General features: G+C 46.2%; 1 protein-coding gene across 9 annotated transcripts in view; it reads left to right on the forward strand.

The window, feature by feature from the left end:
* The window catches only part of RXRA (retinoid X receptor alpha), a 130,380-nt gene that overhangs the window by 40,344 nt on the left and 73,676 nt on the right, over positions 1-16,360 (forward strand). For 5 of the 9 annotated variants that reach the window (XR_014507229.1, XM_083423789.1, XM_083423790.1 and 2 more), the window contains exon 2: positions 11,409-11,489. The exons of the other annotated variants lie outside the window; for them this stretch is intronic. Coding sequence is in view for 4 of the 5 variants with exons in the window: in XM_083423789.1 (XP_083279915.1) it covers positions 11,409-11,489 (81 nt within the window). In the remaining variant the exon portion in view is untranslated. The remainder of the gene's footprint in view (positions 1-11,408; positions 11,490-16,360) is intronic. 9 annotated transcript variants of the gene reach the window in all.

Raw genomic sequence — 16,360 nt, forward strand, 5'->3', positions numbered from 1 at the left:
ATTTCAGGGGGTTGGACTAGATGATCTGGATGTACAATGTGAAATCAGGATATGGATTTCCTTGAGCTCTGATCATGCCTCTTGCTTGCCTGGATGGGGGATGGAGAAAGCTATGTGAGCAAAAAGCACCCACATTTGCCTTTGGTCCCTGGCATGCGACCCCTGGTGAGCTGCCCAGGAGTGAATGCAGCCCTAGGACCAAGAAAATCCCCCCCCCAACCCTAAGATACATAGGTTTATAATACAAATTTCCATGTGCTTGGAAGAGTTTGCTTTCAAGCAGAATTTCCAAAGACCGTCTTTCCAAACCCAGCGTCGACTCTTCCTCATCAGATCTGTTTCCACCCAAGCTGCGTGGCATCAGCCGGCATTCTCCTTAGACCGTGAATAAATTGATGTTGGATTTTGTAGCGTACGCAGCAAGGAAAGGATAATCTCATGTGTGATGGAGATGATGGGAGCCAAGTCTTTCAAGGCTGCAAACCAACCGTGCTTTTGTGAACTGTGTCAGCCCTGTCTTCGCATCTAAACAAAACCCTGGATTGACTATGCTTTTAAGGCTCAAGGACGGATCTAATGGGGAACATGGGGAGCTTGATAGGAACCAGCCTGGAAATCTATAAATGGGAGGGTGGAAGTTAACTCATTAACCTAATTAGGAACATAGGAAGTTGCCTTGTATGACATCAGACCATTTGTCCATCTAGCTCAGTCTTGTCTGCATGGATTGGCAGGGTTTCAGAGGCAGAGCTGTGCCCTTAAAAATAAAGGTTCTAGTCCTCATCGTTGTAAATAAAAACATGATTTAAATAAGGAGCTGTCATGCTGAGTCAGGGCATTGGTCCATCTAGCTCCGTGTTATCTGGCAGCAGCTCTCCAAAGGTTCAGGCAGGGTTTTCTCTTAGGTCTATTGATGCAGTTTTTCATATGATATATCATTTTTTAAAAAGCTCTGCCTGATTACTGGAGAGCACTTTCGGGGGGGGGGTACAGTGGTTCTGCATACAGCTCCCAAAGGAATCTGAATGGCTGGGGGCAAAGCATGACATTTATGGACACCCCCTCCAAAGTAATTTACTGGGTGACAACTCTACTTCTCTGTTGATGCTCCTTTCCATGAGCATTAGCTTGATGCCAATTGAGCCCCCGACTTCTCTGCACCCTCAAATGAGAGTTGTGCAGCCAGATGCCTTGCTGTGGCGATGTTTGGAGAGTCTGTGTAGTGGAGCGCCGGAGTTTCTTTTGCAGTCGATAACCAGCGTGGCTGAGACCCAGTTCTGTCGTGAGCAATGAAGAAGACAGCCTTTCCTCCTCAGTTATTTTTAATGTGTTCAGCATTCATGGGCTCTTCTAAATAATGACAATAGGAGAGGAAGAGGCTGCTGTAAGAGAATAAGACAAGCCTGCTGGACCAAGCCAGTGGCCCATCTAGCCCAGTACACTGTTCTTACAGTGACTGTCCAGTTGGCCATTATAGGAAGCCCACAAGCCAGGATCAAAGCACAAGACCAGTCCCCAAACCTGTGGTTTTCAGTACCTGGAATTCAGAAGCCTTATTGCTCCTCCTACTCACCTTTTCTCTAAACTAAGCTGCTCTTAACTTTCTCCGGTGTTTGAAAAACAGCCCTGCCTGGAACCTGCCCCAGAGGAGCCTCCTTCTGCAAGAGCCCACCGCCATCTCAGGTCAAGGCAGGCGGCAACCTGGGAAAGAGACATCTTTAGTTGTGGTGCCTCAGTTACTGATTTGCTTTCCCAAGAAAGGCCTGCTTAGCTCCTTCCTTCTGGGATGTCTGTCACTGATAGCAGAGCCACTTAAGTAACATAGGCGGAATCCAGAGTAAAAAGCAACAGATAATGAATGACTGAGGGAAACAGAACAAAAACAGCATATAAAGTGAGGCAACAGGAACAGATAGGTTTTCTCTTTCTTAGGATAGGCCTCATCCACAGTAGAAACCGCAGGAGCCCACCACCATCTCAGGTAAGGCTGAATACTATCAGGGAAACAGTTTCTTCACTGGTGGTGTGTCAGTAAGATATTGCTCTCCCAAGAGAGGCCTGCTTGGCTGCTTCTTCACTTAAGACTTCTGGGGCTTATATCGGGATGGCCAATCCAGAGTCCTCTGGTTGCGTGCCAGCCTCTGGGACTGCTGCTGCATGTTGCGTGTGTGTTTGTGCATCTCTTCACAGCGTGAAGAAAGCACTAGATATGAATGGACAAATCTGTCAGGTTCACATCCTTATACTTCCAGTCTTTAAGTACTACTCTCAATATTTCTGCTGCAGTTTGCCATTTACCTCTCAAAAATTTGGCAATGTTTTGCCCACAGTGTTAGCAGAGCACCCTTTTCTCTAAACTCAAAGGTGCCGGACTCTGCATCCTTTTCCTCAAAGTGGCCTTGCTCCTTTCTGTTGCCCTTTTCAGATCTTTTCTCTAAGGTAAAGGTAAAGGGACCCCTGACCATCAGGTCCAGTCGTGACCGACTTTGGGGTTGCAGCGCACATCTCGCTTTATTGGCTGAGGGAGCCGGCGTACAGCTTCCGGGTCATGTAGCCAGCATGACTAAGCTGCTTCTGGCGAACCAGAGCAGTGCACGGAAACGCCGTTTACCTTCCCACCGGAGCGGTACCTATCTATCTACTTGCACTTTGATGTGCTTTCAAACTGCTAGATTGGCAGGAGCAGGGACTGAGGAACGGGAGCTCACCCCGTCGCGGGGATTCGAACCGCCAACCTTCTGATCGGCATGCCCTAGGCTCTGTGGTTTAACCCACAGCGCCACCTGTGCCCCTTTCCCTACTTCCTTGTTATTCCTTTTAGAGGTGTGGTGACTTTTCACAGCATGTAGTTATCCCGTATATTTGTAGAAAGGTGTTCTAGAATCCTAGAATTGTAGTTCTGTGTAGTCCATTCTCCTTCAGTTTTATTCTCAGTTCCTTTTCCTGAGCTTCCTCCTGGTTAGGACATCTCCTATACGTCCTATTAAATTTTTTCTCCATTAATGTCTCAACTTCAGCTGTGCATTGCTCTGTCATTTTTATGAGAGCTTTGCAGTATTTATGCAAGGGGGGGGGGATAAACTCTGTGGGCTGCTCTCGTGCGTTCAGGAGCCCCCCCTCCCCCACTTCCCATCCGTTTCCTCTTCTATCTCCTGTTTAATTTTTTATCTTCTTTTCCTCTCCTCCCCCACCCTAGATCGGGAAGGAAACTAGAAGCTTGGTTCTCTTGCCAGATGGCCTGAATGAAGTCTTTGCCTCTGTAATATTTCACCGGGAAGAAATTGCAGCCCATTAACTTGGATGGGTTTTGAAAGAGAATTGGAGAAGTTCGTGGGGTAAAAGGCTGTGTCGGTGGCTACTAGCCACAATGGCTGTGCTGTGTGTCCGTGGTCAGAGGCAGCGATTCTTCTGAATACCAGTTGCTGGAAACTGCAGGAAGGGGGAAGAAAGTGTTCTTGCATTCGAATCCTGCTATAGCAGGCTTCCCATAAACATCTGGCTGGCCACTGTGAGAATAGGATGCTGGATTAAATGGGCCTCTGGCCTGATCCAGGAGGGTCCTTCTTACGACTCCCATTGTAGTAAGCAGGTTTGAAGCCTAATTCTGTGGGTACAGGAGTGTATCCCATTGAGCTGAATTAGTTGCATTCCTACCAATGATTAGCACGATTCTATGAATGAGTTTTGTTCCTAACAATGTGTTGTTCCTTTATGCCTGTGACAGCAACGTCATACCAATTGGTCCTAGAAGTAGCCCACCCTGATTCCTGGAATTGCAAGTGGGAAGAATGTTATTGGTGCCCCAGATGTATCTGGTTGGCCGCTGGGAGGACAGGATTTTGGACTAGATGGGCCATTGGCCTGATCAAGCAGCGCTCTTATGTCCTTATTCCTCTTGGAAAGGGCTTTCCAGGTTTCAGCTTTCCCCACCTCTGTATTACTGTGACGTGAAATGGCACGTGCCAAAACTCCCTTTCTAACACTATTTTTAAAGGGAATATGTGGGTCAATTACCCTTTGTAGAATTAGGCGAGTAGGGTAAAAGACTGTGACTCTGTGGTTTGCAGGCAGAAAGTCTGGTGTCCAATCCATGGTATCTCCAGGTAAAACTGGGAATGTACTCCATCTGAAAACCCGAAGAGCTGCTGCCAGTCAGTGCCAGTAATACTGAGCTAAATAGTCCAATGATCTTGATGTGGCAGAGGGCAGCTACCAATGTTTCTAGTTAATTCTTTCCTCTGTTCAGAACTATGAGGACTGGAATCTTATTTGATTTCAAGGGGAAGGTCACTAGCTCAGTTATGGAGCACCTGCTTTGCATGCAGAAGGTTCCAGCTTTAATCCCCAGCAGCACCTCCAGGTAAATCTGGGAATGATTATCTGCCTGAAACCCTGGAGAGCCACTGCTGCTAGTCAGTATAGGCAATACTGAACTAAATAGACCCATGATCTGATTAAGCAGAAGGCTGCCTCCTAGATTCTATCCTTTTCCCAGATCAGTAGTTTCCAAAGTGGGAGGTACTCCCCACTTGAGGACAGTGGGATTACATAGGGGTAATCTAAGAGGCAAGGGGTAGGCAGGGGGTCTTGGGAAGTCCTGCTAAATGACTTCCAACCAGATATTGGGAAGGTGTTATACCTTCACCAGGCAGACCCATCATTTTACTGAACAGTGAAGGCATCAATAAATGTGGCATCTAAGACTCTTGCTAAATGACTATCAGACTTTGAAAAGCTGGTACCACTGGATCAAGTCCATCAGTTTTGTTGAATTCATTCAGCTAAATAGTTTAATTGGATTTTGAACACCTGTCCTATTTATTGATACTGTTTTGAATTTTGTTGTGTTACGATCTTAGTAGGTAGGTCCTGCAAATCTCTTTTCTGAATAATGTTTTTTGTAAGGTAAAGAGGGGCTGGGAATGAGTTTTTGGAGTCAAGGGAGGGGGGCACGGTCCAAACAAGTTTTTTTGGGGGGGGGCCTGCTCTAGATGGAGACATGGTCTTGCAGTTCTTTCTCCACCAAGAAACTGTTCCTGATAACATCGTGCATCCATACAATGTTCTTCCCAGTGCAAGCCCAAACCCTTTCCAGATCTTTCAAGTTTCACATTTACCTCTATGTTCCCCCCGAAGGCACAGGGCAGAAAACAACCTTTCAGAAACAAGTCACAACTAGTGAAATGGCAAGTTTAGAAGATATCACATTACACTGTATTTTGCTTCTTCCTTTTCTGTTGTTCATCTAAGGAGAAGGGGAGATTAATCACCTATTCAGCAAACCTCAGTTGAGATTGACTGGCTCCTCTATGTAAGAGCAATTATCGGGGGGGGGGGGGAGAGAAAGCAGGAAAAAGCTTCTCAAAAATATATGTAGAACACCAGAACTGCGTTGGTGCAAGGATTTTAAAAGGAAATTAAATCTTATTTGGGGGGCAAGCGGTGATCACTTTCTGGGAGACAATATGGGTGAGGGGAAGAAGTTGTTATAATCGATCCTTGCAGAGTATTTATGCAAAGCAGGTCCTGAGTTACAGGCCTTCCAAGGAACATAAAGTAAGATTCTAATCCTCTGAAGAAGGGGCTGAATTAAATAGGACCGTAGGAAGCTGCCTTCTCTGGGGTCCATCTAGCTCAGCAGGGCCGGCCCTCCCCTGAGGCAGACTGAGGCAGCCACCTTGGGCGGCGGAATCCCGCGGGGCAACTGCTTCCAGAGAGATCTTGCGGAACTCTCATGTGACCCTGGGAAGCGAGGCTTGTGGAGTGGAGAGGCACCTTTTCATTTTGCCTCAGGGATGAGGCGCTCCTGTAGCTCAGCACTGTCTACACTGGCTGGCAGCAGCAGCTCTCCACAGTTTTAAGTAGGGGGCTGTTGCCAGCAACTGAGCCTGGACTCTTCTGCGTGCAAGGCAGATGCTCTGCTGCTGAGTTGCAGGCCTTTCTTGGTGTGAATGTGCTCCTGAATGCACTAGCCCTCACAAGTGTGTTGCCTGTGTGCCTGTAGCTTCAGGTAAGCACAGTGGAGCCATCCACCTCAAGAAACATTATCTCGTTCTTTTTGTCCTCGCCTATCAATATCCCATGAGCGTATTAAACATTTAAACCCAAATGAACTCTGCTGTTGTTGAGGTATGGGTGCCTGCACGTAGAGGGGGGGTGGGTGACGAGCTCAGTTTCAGTTTAAGTATATGCCCCCCTTTATAATGCAGCTGTGTCAATTGGAAAAATGACACTGGTATTTAAAATGCTGTTCCGTAGTCCTCTTTAATTAAGGAAACGGCATAATACCAATCTGCTCTCATTAATGAATTTTTAACAGTCAAAAGGAGCCATGAGTGACATCCAGTAAGTTGTGGACTTGTTGGTGTGTTTTGGGCGGCATTTGAACGATTTAGACTCCGTTAGATGTCAGAATGAAAAAAAACCTGTCTTTAGGGGCACTTTCTTTTATTTTTTATCTATCTTTTACTTTGTTTTGCAAGATTCATATGCAACTCTGTTGCACTGAAACCTCTAAGCTATTTACAAGTCTAAAAATATGAAAGAAAAAAAATGATGTCAACTCATGTCAATGATAAGAGCAATCCCCTATTGAGAACAGCATGCTGGACTGGATGGGTCCCCTTTGGTCTGATCCAGCAGCCAAGCTCCCTTATGTTCATTGGAGGACCTGGTCTTATATCAAGTCAGGCTATTGGGTCCATCTACTTAGAACCTCTCCATTAGCAGGACGTCTACCCAAGATTTCTAGCATGTGCATATAAAATTGTAAGAAGAGCCTGCTGGATCAGACCAGTTCACCATCTAGCCCAGCATCCTGTTCTCACGGGTGCCTGTTGAGGAGAACCTGAACACAACAGTAGCGCTCTCCCTGATTAAATATTCAATTCACAAAAACATCAATTTGCAGTTAGAGCATTAAGAATGTGAGAAGAGCATGCTGGATCAGGCCAAGGGCCCATCTAGTCCCAACAGCCTGTTCCCCCAGTGGCCAACCAGATGCCCCCAATGGAAAGTGCCTAGGCAGGATCCAAGCACAAGAGCCCTTTCCTCTCCTGTGCCTTCCAGCGACTGGCATTCAGAAGCATTGCCACCTCCAACCGTGCAGCCAGAGCATAGCCATCAAGGCTAGCAGCCATCAACAGCCTTCCCCTCCTCTCCATGAATTTGTCTAAACCTCTTTTGAAGGATCCTGCAGGAGTGAGTTCCATAGTTTAACTCTGCAGTGCATGAAGAAGGACTTCCTTTTATCTGTCCTGAATCTTCTGACATTCAAGTTTCTCCAGATGTTCATAGGTTATAGTGCTATCAGAAAGGGAGAAGAACTTTTCTCTGTTAAGATCTTGGACCACATGTTTGGCCAGAGAGGTTCTCAGAGTAAACGTGTTAGCTGGGGTGGCCACAAAACCTGGACCCACTGCTCACCTTAGACCTCCACGTGACCTTAGACCCCTAACCCTCTTTTAAAGCTGTTCCCATTGCTATGCCCCATGGCAGCCAGTTCTGCTGTTTAACAATATGCTGTGTGAAGAAGGACTTCCTTTTCTCCACCCTGAATCTCCCTGCTGTCCAGCTTCGTTTGAAATCCTTTGTGAAGCTGGTGGAGCTCAAGGAGAGAAAAGGGGGCCTAAACTGAGCTCTGTGCAAGGCAGTGAGTGGTAGGAAGCTGCTAACTTGGCAACTAAGCCGGAGATACAATTACTCGAGCTGAAGTAATTATGTCGACGTATCCTGCGGTAACCCTATCTCCCAACTAGGGCTTAGTGGCAGACGGGGCCAGCAGGAACGGCGCGTCGGAGAGCCTTAACGAAATGGCACATGGAGCACTCGCAGACCGTGGGATTCGGAGCTGCTCCTAGAATCGTAGAATTGTAAAGTTGGAAGGACCCCCAAGGGCCAGCTAGTCCAGCCCCCTGCAATGCAGCAATCACAGCTAAGGAATCCCTGGCAGGTGGCCATCCAACCTCTGTTTAAGAACCCCCAACAAAGGATTTCCTACCACCTTCCCAGGGAGTCTGTTCCACGGTCACTTCCTTACTGTCAGAAAGTTCTGGCTGTGTTCTACTGCTGGAGGCAGTGTGCATCTGAGCACCAGTTGCTAGGAATCCCAGGTGGCGAGAATGCTGCTGAGCTCAGGTCCTGCTTGGAGACTTCCCATTGGGGCATCTGGTTGGCCACTGTGAGGGCAGGATCCTAGCCTTGATGGACCACTGGGCAACTACTGGTGCTTTCAGGCAAGTGGGCATGCTCTTAACTATGGCCATGGCAAGATCTCATCTCATTGTTAATAATAATTTATTTATTGCATTTACATCATGCCTTTCCTGCAAGGAGCTCCAACATTTACACCACCCTGTCTTGGACGGATGCTGTTTGCCTTGGCTGCTCAGCTGTTCCATGTTAGAGGCTGTGCCAATCAATGGGCGCTTTTCTACCCCCACTCCCCACCTGCTTTTTCTCAGAGCAAATAAATGTGATTAACTGGCTAATTAGGATATCTTTTCTGCTTGGGCCCCACCTCCCTTTCCTCCTTCCTTAGAGAGGAGGGTGGCTGTCTGCAAATAGCTAGCTCAGAACCATCTCTCCTAATAGGGCTGTCACAACAGACCCTAGATGCATCCAACACAGCTGTGTTGCAATTTCCTAGCAGGCATGCTCTGTGGGGAATGAAGATAAGTAGCAATGCCCAGTTGTAGGAATCCCCTGTTCTTTTTCTTTCAAATGATGTACGGGATAAATAATTTTGTCAGGTCAAACTTAGGAGTGTAGGAACCTGCAAGATCGCATTATGTGCCCATTCAGCCACATCAATCAGCTGAACTGTCACTGTTCAAGGTACCATCACATCAGACCCATTCCGCATTTTTTAGAACTCGAATATTTTAGCACAACTGTACCTATACACTGTGGAACTCCCCTCCTAGTGACATCAGTAGTATTTGAAATTCCCTGGGTGCCAGGCACGTGTTGGGACTGCGAATGGTCCACTTGTGACCAGATGGAGATGCCCTGTTGTTGGCTTGGCGGCTGACATCTCCACCACCTGTCTGTTGTGGAGAATGTCAAGAGTCTTCACATGCGCCATGCTCCTTGCTGTTTCTCACCTCCCTCCTTGGGGAAGGGATGCGCAAGCACTCATTCTCCCCCTTCCACTCCCTCTTAACTCCATAGCAGCACAAGGGCATATCTCTCTGCACTTGAATCCTTGCTTGTGAGTCACACATGCAGCCCCCTCTCCAGGGTGCACAGGAAGGAAGCTGCCCATGCTTCAACAACAAAGCTCACCTCCCCAGGTAGCCATGTGGAGGGTCACGCAGCAGGACTCCTTTCCCAGCCAGAGCGAATATGTGCCTGGTGTGAGAGGAGAGACAGTGGCCTTGCCCCCCACCCCCCATTGCCAGAGCTGCCACCAGTTTCCCAGGGGCAGCTGTGGGTGAGCCCGGTTCCTGCACATGTGGCCAGGGCACGGTTGGTTGTGGCTGCACACAGCAAGCAGCAGGAGGGGACAATGTGCAAGTGTTTAAAGGCTGGTGGAGGTGATGCCTCCAGAACTGGGAAGGCGAGTCAGCTGAAGATTGAGGCAAGCGCAGGCAGCAGCAGGAGGAGGTGGTGGCACACAGTTCAGAGTTGTTTCCAGGTGCATTGGAGGAACGACGCCAGGAGGGGAGCTTCCTGGCTTCTGCTGCAGGTTTGGCTCAGTTTCCCCTCCCTCTGGCTTATTTAATTCTAGGCAGTGCTGGATTAAACCCTGTGGAGGCCCTTAGACAGTCGAAACCGTGGGGGCTTCCCTCATGCGCATGCTCTAGTGGGAAAACATTGAACTAAGAAAGTTTGATAGCAATTTTCTTTCAATATCAAATCAATATTATATTGATCTTTTGCCTTGGAGCCCCAAAAGGCATGGCCTATTCTACCTATTTGGTAATTTGACACTGATTTTTTTTCATGTGGGTGCCACCCCACACACCCTTTCCCTTCCTCCTGGAGGAAGAGCTGCCTCTTCCCAATTCTCTGAGGCCTTCTCTCCCTCCTTCCTCTTGCCCAGCCACTCCCAGCTGGCCTGAAAACTTGGCTGCGGCTGCAGGGAGTGACGGGGTGGGTGGGCATGGCATCCCCAAGGAAGGAGAGTGGGAGCCATGCGGGCACATGGGGGGACACATCCCAGACCTGGGACCTCGCCAGTGAGGGGGCAGTTGGGGTGGGCAAGGCCAGGGAAGTGGCTGTGCAGTGGTGACAGCAAGGCAGGTGCACAGCAGTGGCTCCTCTCCCTCTCCCAGAGCAAGAAAGGCAATGAAGTAAGTTTCTCGCAGACACTTCTCTCCTTCTCAGTCCCATGAGCAGAGAAGTCCTTGCAGCTTTCCCTGTAGCTAAAGAACTGGGCAGCCTGCTTCGGACCCATTGACTCTGAAGGAAACTCTGCCGAGTTTCAGCTGGATTGGCTCAGTGTGCACAGGATGGCTTGTCAGCAGCATGCTTCCTTCCAGCTTTGTGTGTGTGGCCCCGTTCCCCCAGACCACACTTGGCTGCAAGAGGGGGACCTGGGTGCAGATGACGCGGGTGGGAAGCATTTCACAAAGCAGCTCGGAGGCTTTTGTGAGCAAGTCAGGTGTCATCTTTGTCTGTTTTAGCCTTGGGTTAGGCTCAGTAGTCGTCGTCTCATTTTCATATTTGGATTTGTGGGTGGCAAGTGATGAAAATTCCATCTTGTATGGGTATGTGAAAAATAAAACATATTTTCCCCCTCATCACCATCATCATCCATAGTTAATACTATGTGTGTGTTTTTCCTTCTTGCATACTGGGACAAGTGAATTGTTGCAATAGTAAGCTACAGTCAAGCAATGTAGCTGAGATAATAGAATCGTAGAATTGTAGCGTTGGAAGGGACCCTGAGGGTCATCTGGTGAATGATTCACCTACTATTGTAGATATTCTGCTGTGGCTACCGTAACCCAGGTTTAAGGTGCCATTTGGCTCCTAGCTTATATAGCTTGAGTTTCTAACATCTAACTGGACAACAGGGAGACGACTTTTTTTTAATGGCCTGCCAAAAACATTCTAAAAACATCAATGCAAGTTTAAATCTGTTTTTAGTCTTCTGTTATTTGGAAATCGTAATTCTTTTTGGTAACTTTTATTGTTTTATCTGTTTTGCAAACTGCTTTGAGGTTGTTGTTTTTACAACTGGCATGCAGCGATAGACTGCCTCTGGGCATAGGGGTACCATTCTCAGCTATCACAATTGAATCAGACCAAAAGCCCATGGTGCACACAAGAAAGCTTTGGTTATTAAGCCCAGTGTGCTGCTGAGCCTAGGTCAGGGGGAAAGCCAGGATCACACCTATTAACTAGCACCACATGGGGGGCTGTGAAATGCATCTCTTAATCCTCTCCTGTTCTTTTCCTAGCCTCCCCAGCGCCCTCAGATCCATCAGCCCTTCTGCAACGCCGCTGGCAAGCCTTGGCTCAGCAAACAGTCCGTCAGGAGAGTGAGTTATCCTCACCCTGTGCCCTCCTTGCCATTATGTCTGGAAATATTAACACCACAAATCATGCCACCACGTGGCTTTTTTTGTACTTAGTGTATAAGCCGTTTCTGACGTTCCCAAGAGAGAGAAAGGCAATCTTCTTCCTTCACAAGAGATCCTGCCCTGTGGCTTAGGGGTGGAGTCAGGCCCAGAGTTAGTCCAAATCAGAGCAGATTGATTGAAAACAAAGGACATGACCAACTTCAATCTGCTGATTCCAGTGGGTCTACTTTGAGCATTTCTTACCTGGTTGTCAACCTTTAGGCTGCTTGGCTAGCTCTGAGATGCAGAGAGTTCCCCATACAGAAGACAGAGGTGTTTGTTTGGGGTGGGGGATTAAGGGGGGGGGGAGACTCTGACAATTTTGACTTTTCTTCATTTTGCATTTTTCTGTTTTCCATATTTCCTTATCATTTTTTTTTAAAAAATCCTCATGAAAATCCACAGCGATTTAGTGCAAATGTTTCTTAATAGATCCATGTTTATGTGCCATTTTGCCTTAAATACACCTCATTGCAAACCAGTTTCCCCCTAACATAATGTGATTTTTGCATGCTATTTTCCAATAAATATATACATTTTAATGCACCACAGTATGTGGATATTGCATGTTTCTTGACTGGAGAAATGCATTGCAAAATTCAGAGGCGAGTGTAGTTCTGAAGGAAGGCTGGGCTTGGTTTTGCAAATTCTTTCCAAAAGCACCTTTAAAGACTTCTGGAAAGAGAATTGCAGATGAATGAAGCACCAGCAAAAGCCAGTGTGGCAAAAGAACCTGTAGGTCCCTGAGTTTTCATCCTTCTGAGCTTGAACTTTTTTTGAAAGCAGGATACCACTGAGCTTTGGTTCCATTTGCTGGGCCTGAAATGAGACAATGGTTTCCGATTTTCACATAGGGATTAATTAATTCAGCCACCCGGAGATGATTCTTTTCATCTCCAAATTGGTGGTGTGGTAAATGGGTGCTGGGCTTAGTTTTCATGATTTTAAGCTCTAATTGAATTGTCGCAGAGGGTACACTTTTTGCATTTTGTTGCCCTCTAACCACACCTTCCACAAACCCTATGTACCAATCAACTTGGGCTAACCCTCCTGCATCCAGCAAACTGGTTGATGAAAACTATTGCTGTCATAAAGTCAGTCATAAGCTCCTGCAATAACTATTTTGTAGTCCAAACAATAATGCAAATTTCTGTTTCTATAGTTGCTAGCTAGCAGCCTGGACACCAGATATATTTATTTATTATTCTGACACACATACACTCTCTCTCCCTCTTTTTCTCCCTCTCCCCCCCTTTTGTGTGTGTATGTGTTTTAAGCAAGGAGCAATAGAAACTGGAAGGGGGTGGGCGTGCTGAGATTCCTGCACTTAAGGGGGTTGGACTAGATGACCCTTGGGGTCCCTTCCAAATCTCATAGAGTCTATGATTCTATGAAATCATGGAGAGCTGATGCCAGTCAGTGTAGACAATACTGAGGAGGTGAAATTGAGTTAGAGGAGTATTGAACCAGAAAATATTTGGAGAATGGAGAATATTTAAGGATTATATAAGATCATAGTGTACCAATCACACCATATCAGCAGAACTTGAGTGATACTTGTAAACACAACAAATACCGTTTGTGGAGTAGACGGGAACAATATTAAAGAATATAAAACGGTGCAGAAAAAACAATGACAGTATAAACAGTACAATGAGAATAATTGGAAGACTTGTTTTGTTAGAACTCTTTTTTATTTAAGTGTTTAATTAATTATTAATTAGGAAGAGGTTGTTTTATGTACATAAATTTGCTTTTTCTTCTTTCTTTTTTCTGTATTTTCTTGTTTTTTTATTAATTTTCTTTTTGTAGTATAAGATTGTAAATTCTTTGTGTTGTTGTTGTTTAGTCGTTCAGTCGTGTCCGACTCTTCGTGACCCCATGGACCAGAGCACGCCAGGCACTTCTGTCTTCCACTGCCACCCGCAGTTTGGTCAGATTCATGTTTGTAGCTTCGAGAACACTGTCTAACCATCTCGTCCTCTGTTGTCCCCTTCTCCTTGTGCCCTCCATCTTTCCCAACATCAGGGTCTTTTCCAGTGAGTCTTCTCTTCTCATGAGGTGGCCAAAGTATTGGAGCCTCAGCTTCAGGATCTGTCCTTCCAGTGAGCACTCAGGGCTGATTTCCTTAAGAATGGATGCGTTTGATCTTCTTGCAGTCCATGGGACTCTCAAGAGTCTCCTCCAGCACCATAATTCAAAAGCGTCAATTCTTCGGCGATCAGCTTTCTTTATGGTCCAGCTCTCACTTCCATACATCACTACTGGGAAAACCATGGCTTTTACTATACGGACCTTTGTTGGCAAAAATTCTTTGTAAAAGTATGTAATTTAAATTAGTAAAGATTATTTAAAAAAAGAAAGAAAAGAAATTGGGAGTGGTGGTGGTCGACCTTGTCGTTCACCTCAGGCAACAAAAAGTTTTGGACCAGCTTTGCATCTGAGTTCTGAGAAGCCAACAGTACTGGTGATCAGGGACATGAAGAAAAGGGGTAACCATGGGAACAAACGATGCACAGGCTGATGTTCTGAGGTAAAACACAATTTCTTCATTTTTTGAAAAGCTATTGCACAGAAGAATGCCTCTTGAATCCTCCTCAGGAAAGGTTGTTGTTGTGTGTGTTTTGTATACTTGCAGAGCAAAGTATGCGTACATACTCCTCTCTAGGGTTCCTGAGGTAATTTAGAAATATTTCAAATAAGTGAAAAATAAAAACCAGCAAATGTGGATAAATAGATAGTTAAAGAAAAAATTAAGTAGGCCACAGCCTATTCAACAAAAAGGAGCATGGGAACAAGGTAAATGACCTTATATCCTGAAATGTGAAAACTTCTTACTGAAGAAAAGTCCATCTAGCATCTAGCACAGTAATGTTGACAGTGACAGGGGTATATTGCCCTTCCTTAACTGGAGATGTAGCTGGGGATTGAAGCCCCATCCTCCGCATTAAAGACAGTGGTTCTGCCACTAAGCCACTGCCCTTCCCCTAAAAATAAAGTGAGATTCTAGTCCTCATTGCTTTAGCAAGGGGCTGGATTGAACCTGGAAACTTCCGTACACCAAACAGATGCTCAAATGCTGAGCTAATTTCTCTCTCCTGCCCCAGATCTCTCTGATCTGATATTCCTTCTCCTTTGTCTGTTAGGAAGAGCTTTGCTGCGTTCAGCCATAAACACATTAGAATGAGGCTAATGGATCAGGCCAATGGACTATCTAGGCCAGTCTCCTGTGCTCACAGTGGCCACCCAGAAGCCCATTATGGGAAACCCACAAGCAGGATTTAAACTCAATGGCAACTCCCCCCCCCCCCCCCGACATGGTTTCCAGCAACTGGTATTGAAAAGCAACCACGGAGGCAATGCATAGTCGTTGTGGCTAGTAGCCATTGATACCCCCTCCCCTATGAATTTGTCCAATCCTCTTTTAAAGCTGTCCAAGATGGTGGCCATGACTGTCTCCTGTGGAAAGGAGTTCCATAGTTTACAATGCAGGAAGAAGGAACTTTTTATCTTGTCTCAAATCATCCGACATTCAGCTTCATATGATGTCCACAAATTCCAGTCTTATGAGGCTGGGGCATTTTCCTCCATCCATTTTCCCCATGCCATGCATCATTTTATAACCTTTAGCCCTTGCTTTGCAGTACGAAGGTTATAGCCTAAGCAGTTCCTGCCCTCCACCGTCCCATCAGGCTTTTGCCATCTCTTTCTAGAGGACACAAAAGCCTTGGGACACGCAGGCCTCAGTTGGTTAGGCTCCAGCCCTGCCACAGCCTTGTTGCTGTGGGAACTGCAATGAGGTCGTTTAGCTGAATAATGCACACAGAACTTGTGATTATGGGTGGTGATGAGGTGACCGTAGCAGATCATAACGGCGAAAAAGAGAATGGAGACTTCCAGGGTTGGTTGGTTTGTTTGTTTTTCTCAGGTAGTTTCACTATTGTTTTTAAAAGGCAGAACTTGCAGCTTTGCTAGACTTCTGGCAGAATTTTAGAGCTGGAAGGCACCCTGAGGAATCACAGCTAATCACTGTTGCTCAACATTTGCCAGGTTTTCACTTATGGACAATGTTTAATTAAATATTCTTTATAAATTCCCCATTCTTTTTTATACCTTTGGCTGTCTCCTAATTGTCTCTTGTCAGTTTTGCTAATTCGAGATATTCAAACAATTTCTCCTGCCATTCCTCTTTTGATGGTATCATTTCGCCTTCCCATTTTTTGGCGACTGGTATTCTCGCTGCTTTTGCAGCATATAAGAATATTATTCTTTTTTCCTTAGGCAGGAAAAAATGGCGGAGAAGGAGATTTTAAGTAAACTCTAGGAAGAACTTTCTGATGGCAAGAGCTGTTCAACAGCAGAATGAACAACCTAGGAAGGTGGTGGACTCTCCTTCACTGGAGATTTTTAAGCAGAGGTTGGATGGCCACCTGTCAGGGATGCTTTAGCTGGGATTTCTGCATTGTAAGTGGTTGAGCTAGATGATCCTTGGGTTCCTTTGTTTCTTTCTGGTTGGCCACAGTGATAACAGGGTGCTGGACTAGATGACTAGATAAGCCCCCCTTTGGCCTATTCTACAAGGCCTCTTCTTATATTCTTAAGTGATTGCATGTCTATACACTCACGACAAATTTACCTTTGAATCGGTACTTGATCTACCCACTTGGGGAAGACGGCTGCCTCTGGTACAAAGGACATTCAGTATCCTTCTGCCTTCCATGTGTTCTACTGGTCTTCCCTGGTTGAACTGGCCTCTGGCTCTCATTTTGCCTGATTTCCAAGCCATTCCC

The sequence above is a fragment of the Podarcis tiliguerta genome, assembly GCF_965153285.1.
Source record: "Podarcis tiliguerta genome assembly, chromosome: Z".
NCBI classification, from domain to species: domain Eukaryota; kingdom Metazoa; phylum Chordata; class Lepidosauria; order Squamata; family Lacertidae; genus Podarcis; species Podarcis tiliguerta.